Consider the following 16,400-nt stretch of genomic DNA (forward strand, 5'->3'; position numbering starts at 1 on the left):
GTACGGGTGAATATGCTTTGGGACGGAGACGGCTCGTATCAAGGAGGGTCGTCGGTGGCCTGTCTGCTTGCTATTTCGAGACTTGCTGGAGGAGGGTTGCATTGAAGGTCTTAGCTTGGCCTAACAATGGCTGATACGGAGTGCAGCGAGAGTGAATGCTGTGGTCGAGGTGGAGGCTATCAGTTGCTCCTTTCAAAAGTGACCCCCTCGCTTCCTCGGCTCTCGAGTAACACGTTCCTTTTCTTCCTCCTGTCTCCCCCCATTCATCACAGTGGTCTTGTCCATTTCTCCTCACTGACACTCGTCACTGGCTGGCACGATGGAGAAAACCCCTGATGACCCCGTCTCTGTCAGTGTGGCCAACGAAGCTGGTGCACAGGATACTGTCGAGCAGTTGAAACAGCTCAAGAAGCACCACCATTGGGACCCTAATCTTCCTGATGAAGTGGTAGACGAGATTGATGACGCTCTCCACACCACCAGCAGTGGAACTCGCCAGGAAATCGCCCACGAACTGCTCGACAACTCTCCCTACCCCGAAGTCCGCGCTGCAGTGCCCAACCGCGATGAGGGCGGACACGCCAACACCGTCCGTGCCTGGGTCATTGGCCTCCTCCTCTCGACGATCGGGTCCGCATTGAATATGCTTTTCTCTCTGCGCCAGCCATACATCATTATCCCGTCCTACGTCGCTCAGGTCGTAGCGTACCCCATCGGCGTGGCGTGGGCAAATGTGATGCCGAATAAGAATTACACGGTGTTTGGACTCAAGTTCAACCTCAACCCTGGCCCATTCAGCAAGAAAGAGCATGCCATAGCCGTGATCATGGCCAATGCTACCTTCGGTGGTGGTGCCGCTTATGCAACCGATACCCTCCTCGCCCAGCGTGCGTTTTACAAGCAGCGGTTCGGTTGGCCGTTTGAGATTTTCATGTGCATATCGACTCAGATGTTGGGATTTGGTATGGCTGGATTCTTCAACCGCTTCCTGGTCACTCCCGCTGCCATGATATGGCCGGCTACCTTGATCAATACATCGTTGTTTACAGCCCTACATGACCGCAGCAAGCCCGATCCGCGCAAGGTCTCTGGCTGGACGATCGGCAAGTACAGGATGTTTCTCTATTGTATGATTGGGTCATTTGTGTGGTACTGGTTTCCTGGATATATTGCACCATTTTTGGGCGTTTTCGCCTGGGTTACGTGGATCAAGCCGCAGAATGTGGTTATCAATCAGCTGTTTGGTGGATGGACTGGTCTGTCCCTGATTCCGATGACGTTTGACTGGACTCAGATCTCTGGATTCAACTTCAGTCCGCTCATTTCGCCCTGGCATGGCATTGCTAACACCTTGATTGGAATGGTCGCCTGGTTCTGGATCGTTACTCCTGCTTTGCACTACAGCGGAGTCCACTACTCCAAGTATTTGCCTATTAGCGACTCCAACAGCTATGACAACACTGGGCAAATATACAACGTTTCGCGCATCCTCACGCCAACGATGACGCTCGACAAGGCTAAATACGAGGACTACTCGCCGCTGTTCCTGTCCACTGTGTTCTCTATGTCCTACGGCCTTTCCTTTGCGACTATCATCGCCGTCATCATGCACGCCATTCTGTTTCATGGGACAGATATCTGGGCTCGCTTCCGCCGGGTTGGGAAGGAAGAAGAAGACGTCCACGGCCGCCTCATGTCCCGCTTCAAGCCAGTCCCGCTGTGGTGGTACGGCGCTGTCACACTTATCATGATTGGGATGGGCCTCGGCGTGACCCAAGGCTATGCCACCCACTTGAGCTGGTGGGCGTTCTTTGTCTCGCTTATCATGGCAGCCGTGTGGTTCGTTCCCTGTGGGATCATCCAAGCATCGACGAACATCCAAATCGGCCTCAACGTGATCACTGAATTCGTCATCGGGTACATGCAACCGGGCAGACCTATGGCAATGATGCTCTTCAAGACTTACGGCTACATCTCCATGTACCAGGGCCTCTTCTTCTGCCAGGATATGAAGCTTGGTCACTACATGAAGATCCCGCCGCGCGTCACCTTCGCAGCCCAGATGATCTCTTGCCTCTGGTCGTCGATCGTGCAGATCTGCGTGATGAACTGGGCTCTCGGTGCCATCAGCGAGGTCTGCAGCGAGCACCAAGCAAACCGCTACACTTGCCCTAACGGCCGCGTTTTCTTCAACGCCTCCGTCATTTGGGGTACCATTGGCCCGGCACGCATGTTCTCCTCAGGCCAGATCTACTCCAGTCTCATGTGGTTCTGGCTCGCAGGCTTCCTCTTCCCGATCGCCATCTACGTCCTCGCGCGAGTTTCCAAGCGCTCACGATATGGCCGGTACGTCCGTCTCCTCAACGCGCCGATTATTTTCGGAGGAAGTGGGCTTATCCCTCCCGCTACCCCGCTCAACTACCTCTCCTGGGGTATTGTCGGGTTCATCTTCAACAAGTACATCCGGAACCGGTGGCGTGGGTGGTGGATGCAGTACAATTATGTGCTTTCGGCCGGGCTGGACGTTGGGCTGGCGCTCTGCACGATCTTGATCTTCCTCACGCTGAATCTGACGAACACGGAGTTTCCGAGTTGGTGGGGGACCAATATCGCAGCTGATACGTTGGATGCGCAGGGAACGGCGGTGCAGGTTACGGGGGTGAAGTTTGGGCCGGAGTCGTGGTGACACCTTACTGGGGTGGGACTTGTGCATTTGTTGTCTCTTCTTTGCAGGATGAAGCGAGAAGGATATGGTTGTGGCCATGGCCACCTTCACTCATGTCTTGATGTACGCAGAATTTGCTCTCATGAATACGAGCTTGTCAAGTTTACTTCACTCGAGTCGCCTTCTCCATTCGGGAGGAGACGGCAACAGAATCTGGACATGGCACGGCATCTCTCCGACTCAGACAAACCCTTGAATATTTCCCCCGCAGACCCATCGCGTCATCCCCACGGAAATACGCAACCGAGATTCCGGCATCAGGATAAATGCCAATTTCTCCCTGCAGATCCGCCGTAGTTCATCCGTGACGATTCCGGAAAGCGGACATCAACATGAAACGGCTGAAACACCGCGCTGGGATTCGTGTCCACTATAAAACACAACACGCCCCGGCGGCGAACACGATTCTTGGTCTTTCTGAAAATTAAGAGAACCAAGCAATTGCTAAGCTAAGCTCTTCGTCGCTAGCAAGCAGGCAAGATGAAATCAACCTCCCTCCTCCTCTCCGGAGCCCTCTCCGCCACGGTCCCGCTCGTCTCAGCGGGAGAAATCATCTGGTCTGGGATCTTCAACGAGAGCTACACGGTTGAAAACTTTGACGAATGTACCAAAAGCCCTCCCCTCCCCCTGCACCCCCAGGGCAACAAAATAACTAACAAACAAACAAAGGGTCCTGGTCCAACCAAGTCCCCCCTTGGCAATGGTACATCCACGGCTCCGGTGACACGGCAACGTACCTCGAAGTCTCGCCGGACTTCCGAAACCCCGACTCCACGCTCGCCGACGAGGCCAAGGGCGTGCGCATCACAATCGACGATACCTCTTCGTGGAACGGCCAGACCATGATGCGCTCCGAGCTCATCCCGCAGACCACCGAGGATCTGGGCTCGGGAACCCTCTTCTACCACTTCTCGCTGAGCGTCCCCGCCGTCCCGGACGAGACGCTGGAGCACCAGCTCGCGTTTTTCGAGGTTCGTCTTTCGTCGCTGAGCTGACTTCCCCCCTTCTGTTTCTTCCGTCCGACCGTCTTCATTTTTCTTTCTCCAGGGAGATGAGATGCTAATGCAATATGTTTGTTGCGGTTGTAGAGCCACTTCACCGAAATCAAGTACGGCGGCGCCGACGGCACCTCCCTCTCGTGGTACGCGGGCGGCACGTCGCAGTGGACGGCAGAACTCAAGGCCAACACGTGGTACAACTTTGCGTACGGGATCGACTTCTCCGCGTCGACCGTGGCCCTGTATGCCTCTACGGGCGCGGACCCGCTGGAACAGGTTGTTGAGGGCGTGAGCGCGAGCACGTCGACCAACTCTGCTGACTGGCATGTTGGCGAGCTGCGCCTGGACAATGGCAACGCGGGCGGCAGCGAGGATTGGTATTGGAGTGGGGTTTATATTGAGAGTGGGGATGTTACCGTTGATGTTTGATTGGGGGTTTTTAAGTCCCGAAGACGGGGGAGTGGTTGTATATATGAGAGTTTTGGGTGAAGGGGGATAGTTGAAGCTGTATATACTTGCTTGATCTATTTTCTAAGACGACCACTATGAAAAAAGCACTGCTATCAGCGCCAGTTATGGTTGTATTCGTTGGACAATGTATCTCGGGTGTTGTCGCATGAAGGACAAGCTGTTTTGCTATGAGGAGGACGCCAAATGAGAATAGCTTTGAGATGAAGCTTTCTGCCTCTGGTAGTCTGGTAGGCGAGTGAAACCGTCTTCTGCAGAACCTCCTGATAATCTAGTATCTTGTTCCATACCTGGCCAATTTCTTATCGGCCATTAACATTTACCATCCGCCGCTCAGCGCAGAAGCGCCGATCCATCATACCAAAGGAGGCTGGACTCACTTGTTTCTTCCTCGACTGAGTCAAGTTGTGCTCACGGCGGTGCCCGGCCAGGACGGATTCGAGGGCGGCGGCAGGATTACAGACAGCCTACGATACCAGGGGTAGCATGTTCCGATTCCGATCCCAACGCACTACGCCGGGGGCACTCTCCGCTGTCCAGAAGTCCTTACAGAACCGCAGAACGAGGGGCGAAGTCGAAAAAATCACCGATGATTCCCGCTGCGGCCTATACCTGTCCGACCCCGTTACTATACTACAACGCAAAGCTCCGAAGATCACTTACATTGTCACAGTCGGAGTTTCGGCGGGAGCACTGAGCGCAAAGCATTGATGCTACAGCATCGAGTAGGCAGCCCACCGTGAACGGTTCGCCGTCATCAGGATCGTAGGCTCGCAGGCGGGCAGCTTTCGAGTTGCCAACCTTAGAGTGACATCCCACCAGTACTTACGCCGTCACCGACCCTGAGTTGTAGTTCCGGTGCTGGATAATTCTTGTCCACAACTTCTGGTAGAAAATAGCTTTTAGGTCCAACAAGCAGCTACGGCAGAGTGCCATCCCATTGGCTACGAACACTAGATCAAGTTGATCAGGCTGCGTGTCTGAAGAATTTTAGCGCTCTATTATTCCTGGCTAAGCCCTTATCAGTATAAAAGCCTATAAATACTTGGGTTACTAAACATACAGGATATGAGCGTACTGCGCTGCATATAAAGCAACCCTTACCACTCATCGTTTGTACCTGCGGCTGGGCGGTTGCGGCCGGTGCGCGAGGCATGTTTCAATGCACCAAGGCAGGGGAGCCAGGTCGGACCGATGTTCTGCTACGAATCGCTTAGACGCATTTGCCGGAGAGCACCCACGCAAGATAAGTGTTCCGCCCGTGAAACTGTCAGTGCGGGTATCTTGGGAGAGCATAATTTCAACGATAGTTTCGCTCCACCGCTTCAGAGTCCACAGCGGGAGCCAAAGGAGACGGAGGCGTTTTGTTTCCGCGGCTGAAGGTTGCCGGAGGATCCGTTGGATGCGTCGGGGGCTTTTATCGAGATAAAGAGTCGAGATGTCGCTATAAGGGAGCCATAATTCTGTGCTGCCCGAGCGGTAATTGAGGGTAGATGAGGCATGAATTCCCGTCGTTTTATGTGAATTCCCGATACACTTTGGTCAAGTAGGTACTCCTGCTGCTCACTCATAACGAATTGTACTTCTTCCTAGTGCCGGCACTATTTTGGATCTTGGTCAATTGCAGTCTGATGGTCCTCAGGATGTCCATGTCATGTGCATCAGCATGTGCTTTGAGCGTCGAGAGTCCACAGCGGACAAGGGTGAGAAGCACAGTCAAGAGAGCTTGTATAGAGGGTCGACCATCAAGGACCAAATTGCGTTCTGCCAACGACGCATGCGGAAGCATCACAGCTGGGTGATGTAGATGTCTTGGGGGAGCGATAAAGCGCAGCCCTCATTTTGGCGTGCGGTCTCAATGATCTAGTAAGGAGATATGCCAGTACCCAAGAGACCACTTGTAGGTACGAGAAGGGACGGGCCACTAGTAAGCTGTATGGAGTCAGAATCCACACCTACCAAAGAGTATTGATCCGGTAGCGTGGGACTGGACACATGAGCGACATGACTCCCATTGACGTGGTTCTGGAATGAGACGGGAAGAAGCATGGGCACTGTGCCCAGCTTGCGTGCGAAAAAGTGCTCTGCGCAGCTCTGGACAATAGTCGGGTTCAGCAGGATGTTGTGCGCTGTGTGGTAGTCTGCAAGCTCTGTAGCCGCCTGGGCCGCCGATCCAGCAGGCAAGGCAAACAGAACCCTTTGCAGAGCTACCGCGGCAGCTGCAAGGATAGTCTCTTGTCCTTCTCGATTCCTCAGAATCTGCACTAGTACAATAGAGCAGCAGAGCCCCAGCTTTATAGGCTTACTGATCTAGTTGAATTTGGGCAGGAGACGATAATACATGGAGAAGTCCACTCGCCCACGCACGGAAGCAGATCCTCGAAAGGGATCTCGAGGGGTGACAGGGGCAGCCCGTATACGGATAGATATAGGGTTCGCTGGGCTAGGCCGAATTCCAGCGCAACCCTCATGGGCTCAAGATGCTGAAGACGTTAGCTTCCTACTGGCAGTCTGATATTCGAGGGTAGGAACGTACGGATCCGGGTATCTTGGATACTCTCTAATCCTGGCGACTAACAAAGCTGCCTCCTGCATGGTGATCACATTGCCGTGGGGGCCCGCGCCCATTTCTTTTGCACTCCACGGTAGCCCTCACTTGGTGGCTCACCGTCGACTGCAATTGACCATCCGTGATGGCTAGCATTCCCCTCTTGACACCTCTAGGTAGAGTCCCAAATATAGCCTCGAACTTCACTTTTGTGTGGCGCCATTGTAGGCATGGTCCGTGACTAACAAGACCGTTGAGTAGTGCTTGTATTCCTTAGTCTCTGGACGACGACATTTGGGCCTCTGCGTGATCTAAAGACAAAAGAACAATGTTAGCAACTTTATATACTCTAAACAGGGACACCTACGTGTTCCTGGTAATTGGATTCTCCCAAATAACGAACGGGAAGCATGGGAACTGATACACTTCACATTGGTCTTTGGTGTGACAAAGTTGACCATTGCTATCAGACGTACGACAATATACCGGTGTGCCGGGGCTTCAACGAACAGTCCTGAACAGGCCGCAGAGGAGAAGCTGGGGGGACGGTCTCATCCTCGGGATGGTTATCCGTACTCGACTCCGACTCATTTTGTACCCCGGCTTTTTGGAGTTGTTGTACTTCGTCTATAACATAGTATCTTGAATACCGAACTGCGTACACAACGAACTTCTCGGAGTTTCGGCCCGTTTCGACAATTCCCTTGTCGAGCACACGTCCGACTTCATAACGGTTGTCTTTACCCGGAATTCTCCCGTCGATCACCGGAGCGTCGTGGTACATCCCATGCGAAAGGATCTTTCTTTCCCTTTGGGGAGGCAGATTTGGATGGGCACACACTGTTCGGCGTCTGCTATGCCGATCTCGTCTCTAGTATGGCTGAGGACAAATTTCCGTGTATCCTGCTCGCCTATGGAGGCCCGCCCACGACCCACGTCCCTTGCAGAAGAGCCCTGGCGTTCCTTATAGCCTCGATTGCCCTGATGTCGTCGCAGTTTGTTTCCAACTTTGCTATGTTCTGTACGGAAATTCGAACGGGGTTCGTCATGTACAGAGGGAGGTGGAACATGGCGCCCGGGCGCGACTGGCGGGGTTAGAGGTTTTATTGTGCCTTCATTGTGGAGATTTGGGTGTCTGGTAACTCAAGGGAGGCCCGTTTGGTTGGTGTGGTTGATGTTGTGACGTTCGATGGGTTAGTCGACTAGGCTTCGATGGAGATTTCATATGCATCTGTCTGGGGGACGCGTGCTTGGTTGCAGGTGCTGCCAAGCTAGATCGCAGACCGGAGATGGATGGAGATGAAGAGGAAGGATAGAGAAGATGGAGAGAGCCGGGGGGATGACGGGGCTTTATAGTGGCTGTCTTGAGTCATAGACATACAAAGAAAGGATGGCAGCAGGTAATGCTGCAGTGAACAAACAAGCCTAATGCGGCCATGATTTCATAGAATTCACCTTTCGAACGGAAATTGAGAATGCAAAGGTAGTTGTCGTCACGTCGTATATACATCTTAGAGCTAGGCCTGCTAATTCAAAGCGTCCTTCACCCCCTTCTTCACAGGCTCGACAACCTCCACGTCCTCCGCCAGATGAATTCGCGGCAGCGTCCTCGCCACCTTCGCCGGATCCCACACAGACCGCGACTGCAGGAAGATCTCGTCGATCTCCTCCAGGGAGCGCCCATTCGTTTCCGGAAAGAAGAAGTACACTGTCGGCACGATAGCGGCGTTCAGAATAGCGAAAATGATGTAATATCTGTAGGAGATTGTGTTGAACCCCACGGGGGTTACTTCGGCGAGGAGGAAGTTGAATATCCACACGGCAGCCGTGGAGACGGCGCTGATTGCCGCGCGGAGCTGCAGCGGCGCGACTTCCGTGGCGTACAGGAACGTGAGTCCCGAGTAGCCGACTGTGAAGATGAACTCGAAGACGAAGAGGAAGATGACTGCCACGACGAGCGCGGCGGTGTTATCTGTTACTGAGGTCGTGCCGGCGAGAATGGCCATGGATGCAGACATCCCCGCTGCGCTCCAGAGCATGAGCGGGCGGCGGCCGAGCCGGTCGATTGTGAAGAATGCGAGGAATCCGCCGAGCGGTTGCGTGAGACACATTGCTGCGGCAAGGATGCGAGACTGCAGTGGGTTGAGGCCGAGATATTGTTCGAAGATCGTGGTTGCGTAGAAGGTGATCAGGTTGATTCCACACATTTGCTGGAACATTTGCCCGGAGGCGGCGAGAACGGTGCGGTGCAAGAGCCGTTGCTCGCCCATGCTGAGCATGTCACGCCAGGATCCGGAGCCCGAGAGTGCCAGGGACTGTTCAATGTCCGCTAATGCTTGGGTTATAGAGATAGAGTCGGGAGGGACGTCAGCAAGGGCAGCGAGGATGTCGCGGGCGTCGTCAAGACGACCTTCTTTGACGAGCCAGCGAGGCGATTCAGGAAAGACAGTAATGAAGGCCATGACTAGGAGGGAGAAAATGACCTGAAAAGCTAGAGGGAAGCGCCATGACACCGAATTGCCTGTCACGAAGTAGAAGCCAAAGTCGATCCAGAGGGAAATGGTGATGCCAGCACCGATGAAGATTCCGTCCGTGACGACGTGGGCGCCGCGCTTATTCGCCTGCGAGATCTCAGACTGCCATACAGGAACGGTTGCTACATAGCCGCCTGTTCCAAGACCGAGGACGAGGCGAGCGACAATGAACTGCGCAAGACCATATGAACTGGCCATCAGAATAGCCCCAATCATCGAGACGCCAGACGCAAAGAAAATGACCTTTCGACGGCCAAGGAGGTCACCCAAATATATGCATGAGAGCGAGCCAAAGATACCTCCAACAGTATACAAGGCCACTACCGTCCCTGCATTTCATCAGCACGATCTCCCCCAAGCCCAGGTTCGGTAGGTACCCTGAATCGTCGAGTTATAATGCTGCTGCTCGCCCGTCGTCGTCAACGTATCCATCTGTGGAAACGTCCTGACAAACGACTCCAGAGTCAAAAGACCCCCAGTAACGCCCTGATTGTATCCGTAGCAGAGGAAAGCCGGACACACAACGAGCCAGATAATAGCCCGGTTGAGCAGAGTGCCTCGCAGACCAAAGTACGGCTGCATTTCGATCACGAATTCGGTAATTGTAGTTATACACCAGCGCGGCAATCAGACAACGAGCCTGTCGTCGTCGATATCATGAAGAAACCAATTTGCAACCCCCAGTGCAGGGCACGCTCGTAGTTAACCCAGCTGCGAAAACGGCCATCGGCGGTGCCCGTTCACATCTAGTTTGCGCTCGCGCGCTCCTCCAGTCGCTCCACACTGTTGCCGGCGGAAACGATGCGCTTAAGCAACGAACCAGTGCATTAGATCGCCGATCATCGGATGGATGACCTGGTTATTCTTGGGGAAACTGGGGATTTTGCATCGTTAGAGCCGTGCTGTCGTGGGAGGCTCCGGTTGCGGTCTCGACTCCACACTGAACGCTTCGTTCGGAACCGGCCGATGAGGATGGACCGAGGGCCATGAGTGAAGATCAGGGAATTTCACGGATCATGGGCATCGTATGTGTGGGAGATGAACGTCGAGCTGAGTGACGTTACTTGGAAGAGGTTTTGTTGACCTGAGTTGCAAGGAGTTGGTTTGAGTTTATACGGCTTGAGGTGAGTATACAGGGGGCTGGCTTATCGAGCTATTGAAGGATAACTTAGCTGATGTGACGGAATGTGTCAGTCGAATTGATAACCTGGATCTGTCATAGTATCGTGTCACTCTCAGGGCTTATTTCGCTATGGTCGCTTGTGTCATGCATCCGCCTCACATTCTCTTCGCAACCAAGACGAACGATCGATCCAAACTCCCTTTGAGAGAGATTCTCCGGGTCCTTGAGAGCGGGACAGTATTTCATCAGCGAATACGCTTTACAGTGACCAGGCCAAGGAACCACAAAGCTTGGTGCGAGGACAAGAAACCAAGCTGGTTCCTGGCATCCTGCCGATGAGATTTTTGGATACCCACAGCACGAGCCCACGCCACTCCTAACCTTCCTTTATCAAATGACCACGGAATCTCGAAAATTATTAAACATTGTGAGCAATCTATGAGGACTTTGAAGAGAATCGTGTCTATGATGCTAACGCTTTGACGAGGAACAGAAACATACACTGAAGGCACCAGAACGACAATATTAAGAGATAACCCGAGCAATAATTAAAAGGCAGTCATAAGAATAGGTATAATGAAATCCAGGATCGTCATTTCTCATGCCTCAACCATGGTCCGCAAACAGGCCCGGTCACGAACGAACAGCTGCACACCCGCCTCAGCACAAATATCTCTCAACGGCTCCACCATCTCATAAACACGAGGCTTGATAACCCTCTCGTGCTGCTCAGCCGAGCCATCCGTACCGGAGTCCTCGACATCCTCATCCTCGTCATGGAAGAAGCCCTCGATATCTAGACGCCGCAAGTCGCGGAACCGGTTCTTGCGGACCTCAAGCACCAGGCGGAGCTGTTGGATGAGCATAGACAGTGCATTTTCCTTACACCATTCGATGTACAGCGACTCTATCGAGCTCGGGAGGACTTCGGTGAGAGGTGCTGACGGTTCATAGGTATAGCCCACATCAAGGAGATTCGGGAGGCGAATGCGCAGGTCCTTCAGAGCCGTGAAATCTGACAAGGAGCCGAACCATTCGTCGTGTGTCTGGTTGAGGCCCGAGCTTGTGAAAGGGAAGTGTTCCCCAAGGTTGTCAAGCCAAAGGGTTTCTATCGTGGCTTTGCTTCCAGACAAGGAGCCAAAGAATGATGAAGGTTGGAATCCCTCCGCGAGGGCATGGTCGTCTGAGTGCTGGTACTTGAATGATTTGAGCGACGGGCATGAGGTGAGGAGCTTGGCCATTCCTTGGCAGCCGTTGCTGGAGTTCAGGCTTATTTCTGAAATCAGGGAGGAGACGTCCTGACTTGTTTCTTGTTCGATGTCTTCATCGTCTTCAGGCGTTGGGCGGGGTTCAATCAGCGTATCGGCTGAGACCGTCCGCATAGAAGGCATCTGAAAGAACGGCATGATTTGCGTAGGCGTGAGGCTGCCTTTACTCCCATCGTCAGGCATGTGACTCAAAGATACCTCTTCCAGACGGTGAAATGCTGGACGCTCATGAAGCGGACCCAGCGGGCTCACAGCTCTGCGGAACATGCGGTCCAGATACTTGTTATCCCGGGGATATGCCAGCTTCAGCTGTCTTATGTTGTTAACGAGTGACAGGAGAAGCGCGATCCACGCCTCTTCCGCACCGTTGAGAAGGTCATGCCTCCACTGAATATGCTCGTCATCCGAATGGCTGAAAGCTTTCGCCCAGGTTGACAAAACTGCAATATCTTCGGCACTGAGGACAGGCCGCGATGGCTCGGATTTCCAACTCGACAGATCCAGAGATCGTATCACACATGCTAGGCTGGGTTGACGTACGACTGCTTTCAAGAATGATTGGAGATGAGAGTCATTCCTGAGAGCTGCTGAACGGAAGAGAGCACGAGAGAAGAGAGTATGGAAGCGATGGTTGATCAAAACGGAGTTGTAGCAGTCCCGGCGGTCTTCGAGATGGTCTCCGATAAGGAGGATGACATCGTTAGGAAGGCTCTCCATAATGATTTATCCGACAGCCCGAGTTTGAAAAGAGATGGAGGGACATTAGGAGGGGGCCAGCTATATTTCAGAAACAGAGCTCGAGGGCATAGCAATTTAACCGACTAGCCCTATTCGGCAAAGAATTCTTCACGATCGAGTTCACAACCATCGTGAACGAATTCATGAATTGCAGGATCTTCAGAACGAACACCCAATGACATAAGAGATTGGCAAAGCTTCTGGACTTCAATGGCGAGCTTGACGGTGAGTATCCACGGTTCTGTTTCGGATTCTGGGTACCGCCCCATGGCTCAGGAAGGACTGGCGAGGTGAGTCGGCAGGTAGCTGAGCAAAGGGACCATCATGGAGTTGTAGCTGTCACCGCTTGAATTGGATCTCTATATGATTCGCAAAGGGCTAATAACGGCTAGGAGGTCCCCATTGACTTCGGAGTCGCCAACAGGCGCTATCGGGGACCTTACGCCTTAGGCAGGGAATTGAGGAAGGCAACGCGAAATGGCTGCCGGCTTCACTCACTGTGATTCGGTCATAGATCTCAGATCTCAGAGAGTATGTGAGCTATGGGTCAGGAAGTGGATTCTTTCGCCATCGTGGTGGATCATCCGCTGCAGAGTCTTCACTCTTCGACCCGTTTTTCGAGAAATTTCAGAAGGAAAATAGGAATACTTTTGGGAGATTGACATAACGACCCACATAAAGATAGGAGAGTTGCCGAGCATCTTCCGGCCTTCCAGAAAATTCAATCCTACGGAATACATTTTCCTGAGGGTAAATGGGCGTCTTCGGTACTCCCTTCTCCAAAACAAGGAGGAAGAGAAATTGTGAGACGGCTGGCTGTGTAGACCTTTAGCTCGGCACATTCGATCATCAATGGATGGATATTGATAGGACCGACTAGCCAGAACGAGGCTCGCGGGTAATGCTATTCTCGAGGCCACGAAGCGAGCAAAGCGCCCCGTGAATCCTTTAGGGCCGAGATGACGGCGTCTCTCGTCGACAGAAGCACGAAGACTGGATCTGGATATCCGCCGCGGCAGCCGCGAACTTTAACTGCTCTTTGACGATACTCGCCTCCGCTGTGCGTCCTAGTTTCACAAGACACTCATGATACCCGTGCAAGGACCAGACATTGTTCGGATGCTGCAACGCGCGGGGGAGTGTGTCGTCCATTCCGAGATCTGCACTGTATACCGCCGAGGCCTCTTCAATCCGGCCTTGTTCCAGGAGGAGGGCGCCATACGCATGGCGTGTTGGTTGCATCCAGCCCCAGGGCTCGTCGTAGGGAAGCCCATCGTCGAGCTCGATCGCACGTTGGAGGTGTTTAAACGCCCTTTCAATATTCCCGCGACGGTATTCCAACTCACCGTCTAACATAGCGGCGGCGATGGCTAAAATGTCAACGCAGGTATTGTTAAATAACATCCGGCTGCTCGGAACATTCCTGAAAGCCTCAAGGAATGAACGCTGCTCCCGCGCGGCCTTATCCACTTTCCCCGTTGCAGCGAACGCAACCCCCTTTCCGTAGTGCATCATGGCTATTGTCATGGCATAAAGCTCTGGGTCATGCGGACGCTCAAGGCAGATGAGATCCTCCCAACGTCCGAACCGTATAAGTACATGAACCTTCATCGCTAGAAACCCCTCCAACCAGTCTACCATAGGTGGAGACTTTATGCGTAACAGCTCCTCTGGAATCTGGGACTCCAGCTCCGCAGCCGTGTCCAAGGCAACTTTCGACTGCCCAGCGAACATAGCCGCATAGATCCGGAAATGATAATTATGTGATCGGTAGAGAGTGTAGAAATTCACAGGTCCCGCACGCGCGACAAACCTTTTGTCGGACCTAATTGCTTCGGAGTTCGACGAAATCGCGCGCCTGTAGTCGCCGCAGAGGATATCCAAATGTGTAGGCATGTGGTTCAGATGTCCGGCATCAGGTACAAGCCCACGAAGGTGGTCGGCAACAACCAACGCCTTCTCAGGCGCCGCAGACATCTCCATAAGATGAATATACAGATGCAAGAGGCCAGGATGCTGAAGCCCCCCTGGTGACGCTAACGCTCGATCAAGAACTTCCTTGGCCTCAAGCGTCCTCGCTTTGGGAGCCGGACGACCAGTGCGCAGATCCCAGAGCTCCCATGGCGTTAGGTTCATCAATGAATCTGCGTACAACGCCGCCACGTCCAAATCATCTGGGAACCGCACATAGACAGACTGCATGGCGTCCGCATACCCCTGGTTCCAGGAGGAGCAGTCCGCCCTGGGTCGATCCTGAGGGTACCTATATTGCACGGCGTCAATAAGAGCTTCTTCTACGGGTTCCGCGGCTGAAGCGTGTTTCTTTGCGTCTCTTGCGGCTTGGTGTGTCCGGCGGACCGTTGCTGCTAATTCGTCTCCATCAAAGAATTGCCATGGTTTGTTGTAGTTTGGGCCGAGAGTATAAGCGAGGCCCCAATATACCATTGCACAGTTGGTGTCGTGTGAAACGGCGTTTTGAAAACAGGTTGCTGCTTCTTCATGGTTGAAGGCGTACGTCCAGATGAGGCCGCGGTCGAACCATCTCTGGGCGTCTGGGCTTGTGGTCGTCACTTTTCGATGATAGGTGCCAAGGTTGTAATAATCATCTTGCAGTGAATTGTGCTCCGAAGCCATTGCTGGATAAAGGGAATCTATTTAGCTCAATGAAGGTTATGATCCCAGGGGCAGAGCCATGATGGTTGTTAGTGGGAAGATGCGAGGGCGGGGTCGATGGCATCAGCCGTTTACTTATCTCGCTCTGGAGATCACCACAGTACGAATTCAAGACTTGCGACAAGCCGAGACCCAGTGTTTTTTGACGTACTTCTTCGATCTAGATTGCTAGCCTCTCATACATAGAGTATTATCGAGTAACATCGAACCACAAACACCGCGCATTCACACCCGTTCATCAGCACGAGGCAAATACTCCTCGCATACCCAGAGGACAGAGAGCACCTCAACTTTTCAGCACATCCAATTCCAGGAGACCTAACCGTATTCCCAAACCTGTATTACTTAAGCCACCGTAAACGAACATCGTGCGCCAGGAATCAAAGAATTGACGTTGTCGGGAATCGTTTGTTCCAGGTGATCCGGTTCCTCTTTCATCAACCACCCTTAAATCCCATTCATCCGAGCAAAGGAAGCGAAAATGATGGTATGGTATATGAACGCCCCACGCGACAGTCTATCGTAACCCCAAGTCCGTCATCTCAACGTTTTCCGCCGATCCCATCCAGAGAATGTTGTTACACCTATTTCGCCAAAGTCAGCCATTGCGCCCATTACATCCATGAGAACCAAGCAAAGCGCCAACGCAGAGAAGTGGCCTAAAAGTCGCCAAATTTGCCGGCGGGGAAAGCGCACCTTATCAGCACGAGACCCAGACTCCCAGTGTTCTTCCCATCGATGAATTCCTCTGTATCCCGCAACAGCAAGTTCATATATGAATCAATGCTCTCCAGACGACCCTTGTACTCCGTTTGTCCCCACTTCAATCGGATAATGACATCGGTTCCGACCCTAGAGCGCGAATTAGATTTGATCTGCTAGGCTGGGCACGAGACACCGCGCCGAGATGGGATGGAGAGAGCCGTCGGCATACCTAGCTTGGAGGAAGGGTCGAGGGTTCACGGGTTGAAGCTGTGCGATTGTACGTCAGCATATACCTAAACACAGAAACACGGAGGAGCTGGGGGTACGCAGGGCAACGGACACTCATCGTGGAAAGGTTCTGAAGTTGCGGAGTTCGGGATCAGGAAGCTTTGTGAAGCCGAGGATGGAGCCAGTCCGTTCCAGAAAGCGACAGTTTGGCAGCGAAGATAGTTCACTGCTGCTTCTTGAATAAAATGAAATACACCTCCTGCGACAATGAGGGCGGTTGTCTGGTCAATCTGTGGAGAGGTCCTTCTTCCTGCCCAGGAAAATGTGCTGGAGCTTGACGCGGTTCATCAAGCCCAATCAGGCTAAGTCTTGTATCACCGCCTTCGGTGCCT

General features: G+C 53.0%; 7 protein-coding genes across 7 annotated transcripts; 2 read left to right on the forward strand and 5 right to left on the reverse strand.

The window, feature by feature from the left end:
- The first annotated feature begins 169 nt into the window (after positions 1 to 169).
- Positions 170 to 2,889, forward strand: optB (small oligopeptide transporter, OPT family). Its single transcript, XM_071034222.1, has one exon. It carries the CDS (start codon positions 320 to 322, stop codon positions 2,684 to 2,686), a length of 2,367 nt encoding a protein of 788 aa, XP_070887038.1. The 5' UTR covers positions 170 to 319; the 3' UTR covers positions 2,687 to 2,889.
- A 199-nt stretch (positions 2,890 to 3,088) lies between these two features.
- On the forward strand, positions 3,089 to 4,314 carry BJX67DRAFT_350997 (glycoside hydrolase family 131 protein). The gene is made up of 3 exons (XM_071028865.1): positions 3,089 to 3,329; positions 3,395 to 3,696; positions 3,814 to 4,314. The coding sequence occupies exons 1-3, from the start codon at positions 3,206 to 3,208 to the stop codon at positions 4,150 to 4,152; spliced, it is 765 nt and encodes a 254-aa protein (XP_070887039.1). The 5' UTR covers positions 3,089 to 3,205; the 3' UTR covers positions 4,153 to 4,314.
- Positions 4,315 to 5,979: 1,665 nt separating this feature from the next.
- BJX67DRAFT_380268 (uncharacterized protein) lies at positions 5,980 to 6,819 on the reverse strand (the record flags this gene model as incomplete). The annotated part of the gene is made up of 4 exons (XM_071032759.1): positions 5,980 to 6,054; positions 6,151 to 6,496; positions 6,559 to 6,674; positions 6,724 to 6,819. 4 exons carry the CDS (start codon positions 6,817 to 6,819, stop codon positions 5,980 to 5,982), a joined length of 633 nt encoding a protein of 210 aa, XP_070887040.1.
- Positions 6,820 to 8,059: 1,240 nt separating this feature from the next.
- On the reverse strand, positions 8,060 to 10,213 carry BJX67DRAFT_60188 (putative MFS sugar transporter). The gene is made up of 2 exons (XM_071035210.1): positions 9,651 to 10,213; positions 8,060 to 9,602 (listed from the first exon to the last, which is right to left on the reverse strand). Exons 1-2 carry the CDS (start codon positions 9,853 to 9,855, stop codon positions 8,266 to 8,268), a joined length of 1,542 nt encoding a protein of 513 aa, XP_070887041.1. The 5' UTR covers positions 9,856 to 10,213; the 3' UTR covers positions 8,060 to 8,265.
- A 685-nt stretch (positions 10,214 to 10,898) lies between these two features.
- Positions 10,899 to 12,866, reverse strand: BJX67DRAFT_60160 (uncharacterized protein). The gene has a single exon (XM_071035209.1). It carries the CDS (start codon positions 12,379 to 12,381, stop codon positions 10,996 to 10,998), a length of 1,386 nt encoding a protein of 461 aa, XP_070887042.1. The 5' UTR covers positions 12,382 to 12,866; the 3' UTR covers positions 10,899 to 10,995.
- BJX67DRAFT_60154 (TPR domain protein) lies at positions 12,867 to 15,117 on the reverse strand. Its single transcript, XM_071035208.1, has one exon. The coding sequence runs from the start codon at positions 15,034 to 15,036 to the stop codon at positions 13,351 to 13,353; it is 1,686 nt and encodes a 561-aa protein (XP_070887043.1). The 5' UTR covers positions 15,037 to 15,117; the 3' UTR covers positions 12,867 to 13,350.
- A 45-nt stretch (positions 15,118 to 15,162) lies between these two features.
- BJX67DRAFT_351007 (small nuclear ribonucleoprotein F) lies at positions 15,163 to 16,389 on the reverse strand. The gene is made up of 4 exons (XM_071028866.1): positions 16,121 to 16,389; positions 16,010 to 16,047; positions 15,772 to 15,927; positions 15,163 to 15,659 (listed from the first exon to the last, which is right to left on the reverse strand). The coding sequence occupies exons 1-4, from the start codon at positions 16,124 to 16,126 to the stop codon at positions 15,593 to 15,595; spliced, it is 267 nt and encodes an 88-aa protein (XP_070887044.1). The 5' UTR covers positions 16,127 to 16,389; the 3' UTR covers positions 15,163 to 15,592.
- Between the last annotated feature and the right edge of the window lie 11 nt (positions 16,390 to 16,400).

This window comes from Aspergillus lucknowensis (assembly GCF_044049455.1).
Source record: "Aspergillus lucknowensis strain CBS 449.75 chromosome Unknown BJX67scaffold_15, whole genome shotgun sequence".
NCBI classification, from domain to species: Eukaryota; Fungi; Ascomycota; class Eurotiomycetes; order Eurotiales; family Aspergillaceae; genus Aspergillus; species Aspergillus lucknowensis.

Coding starts and splice junctions, on each gene's coding strand:
- BJX67DRAFT_60154 (XM_071035208.1), bottom strand. CDS start 15,036: ATGGCTTCGGAGCACAATTCACTGCAAGATGATTATTACAACCTTGGC.
- BJX67DRAFT_350997 (XM_071028865.1), top strand. CDS start 3,206: ATGAAATCAACCTCCCTCCTCCTCTCCGGAGCCCTCTCCGCCACGGTC. Junction 3,330..3,394: donor GGTTGAAAACTTTGACGAAT/GTACCAAAAGCC, acceptor AAACAAACAAAG/GGTCCTGGTCCAACCAAGTC. Junction 3,697..3,813: donor ACCAGCTCGCGTTTTTCGAG/GTTCGTCTTTCG, acceptor TTGCGGTTGTAG/AGCCACTTCACCGAAATCAA.
- BJX67DRAFT_351007 (XM_071028866.1), bottom strand. Junction 15,928..16,009: donor CGACCCTTCCTCCAAGCTAG/GTATGCCGACGG, acceptor TTCGCGCTCTAG/GGTCGGAACCGATGTCATTA. Junction 15,660..15,771: donor CTGGGTCTCGTGCTGATAAG/GTGCGCTTTCCC, acceptor TTGGCGAAATAG/GTGTAACAACATTCTCTGGA.
- optB (XM_071034222.1), top strand. CDS start 320: ATGGAGAAAACCCCTGATGACCCCGTCTCTGTCAGTGTGGCCAACGAA.
- BJX67DRAFT_60160 (XM_071035209.1), bottom strand. CDS start 12,381: ATGGAGAGCCTTCCTAACGATGTCATCCTCCTTATCGGAGACCATCTC.
- BJX67DRAFT_60188 (XM_071035210.1), bottom strand. CDS start 9,855: ATGCAGCCGTACTTTGGTCTGCGAGGCACTCTGCTCAACCGGGCTATT. Junction 9,603..9,650: donor TTATAACTCGACGATTCAGG/GTACCTACCGAA, acceptor GATGAAATGCAG/GGACGGTAGTGGCCTTGTAT.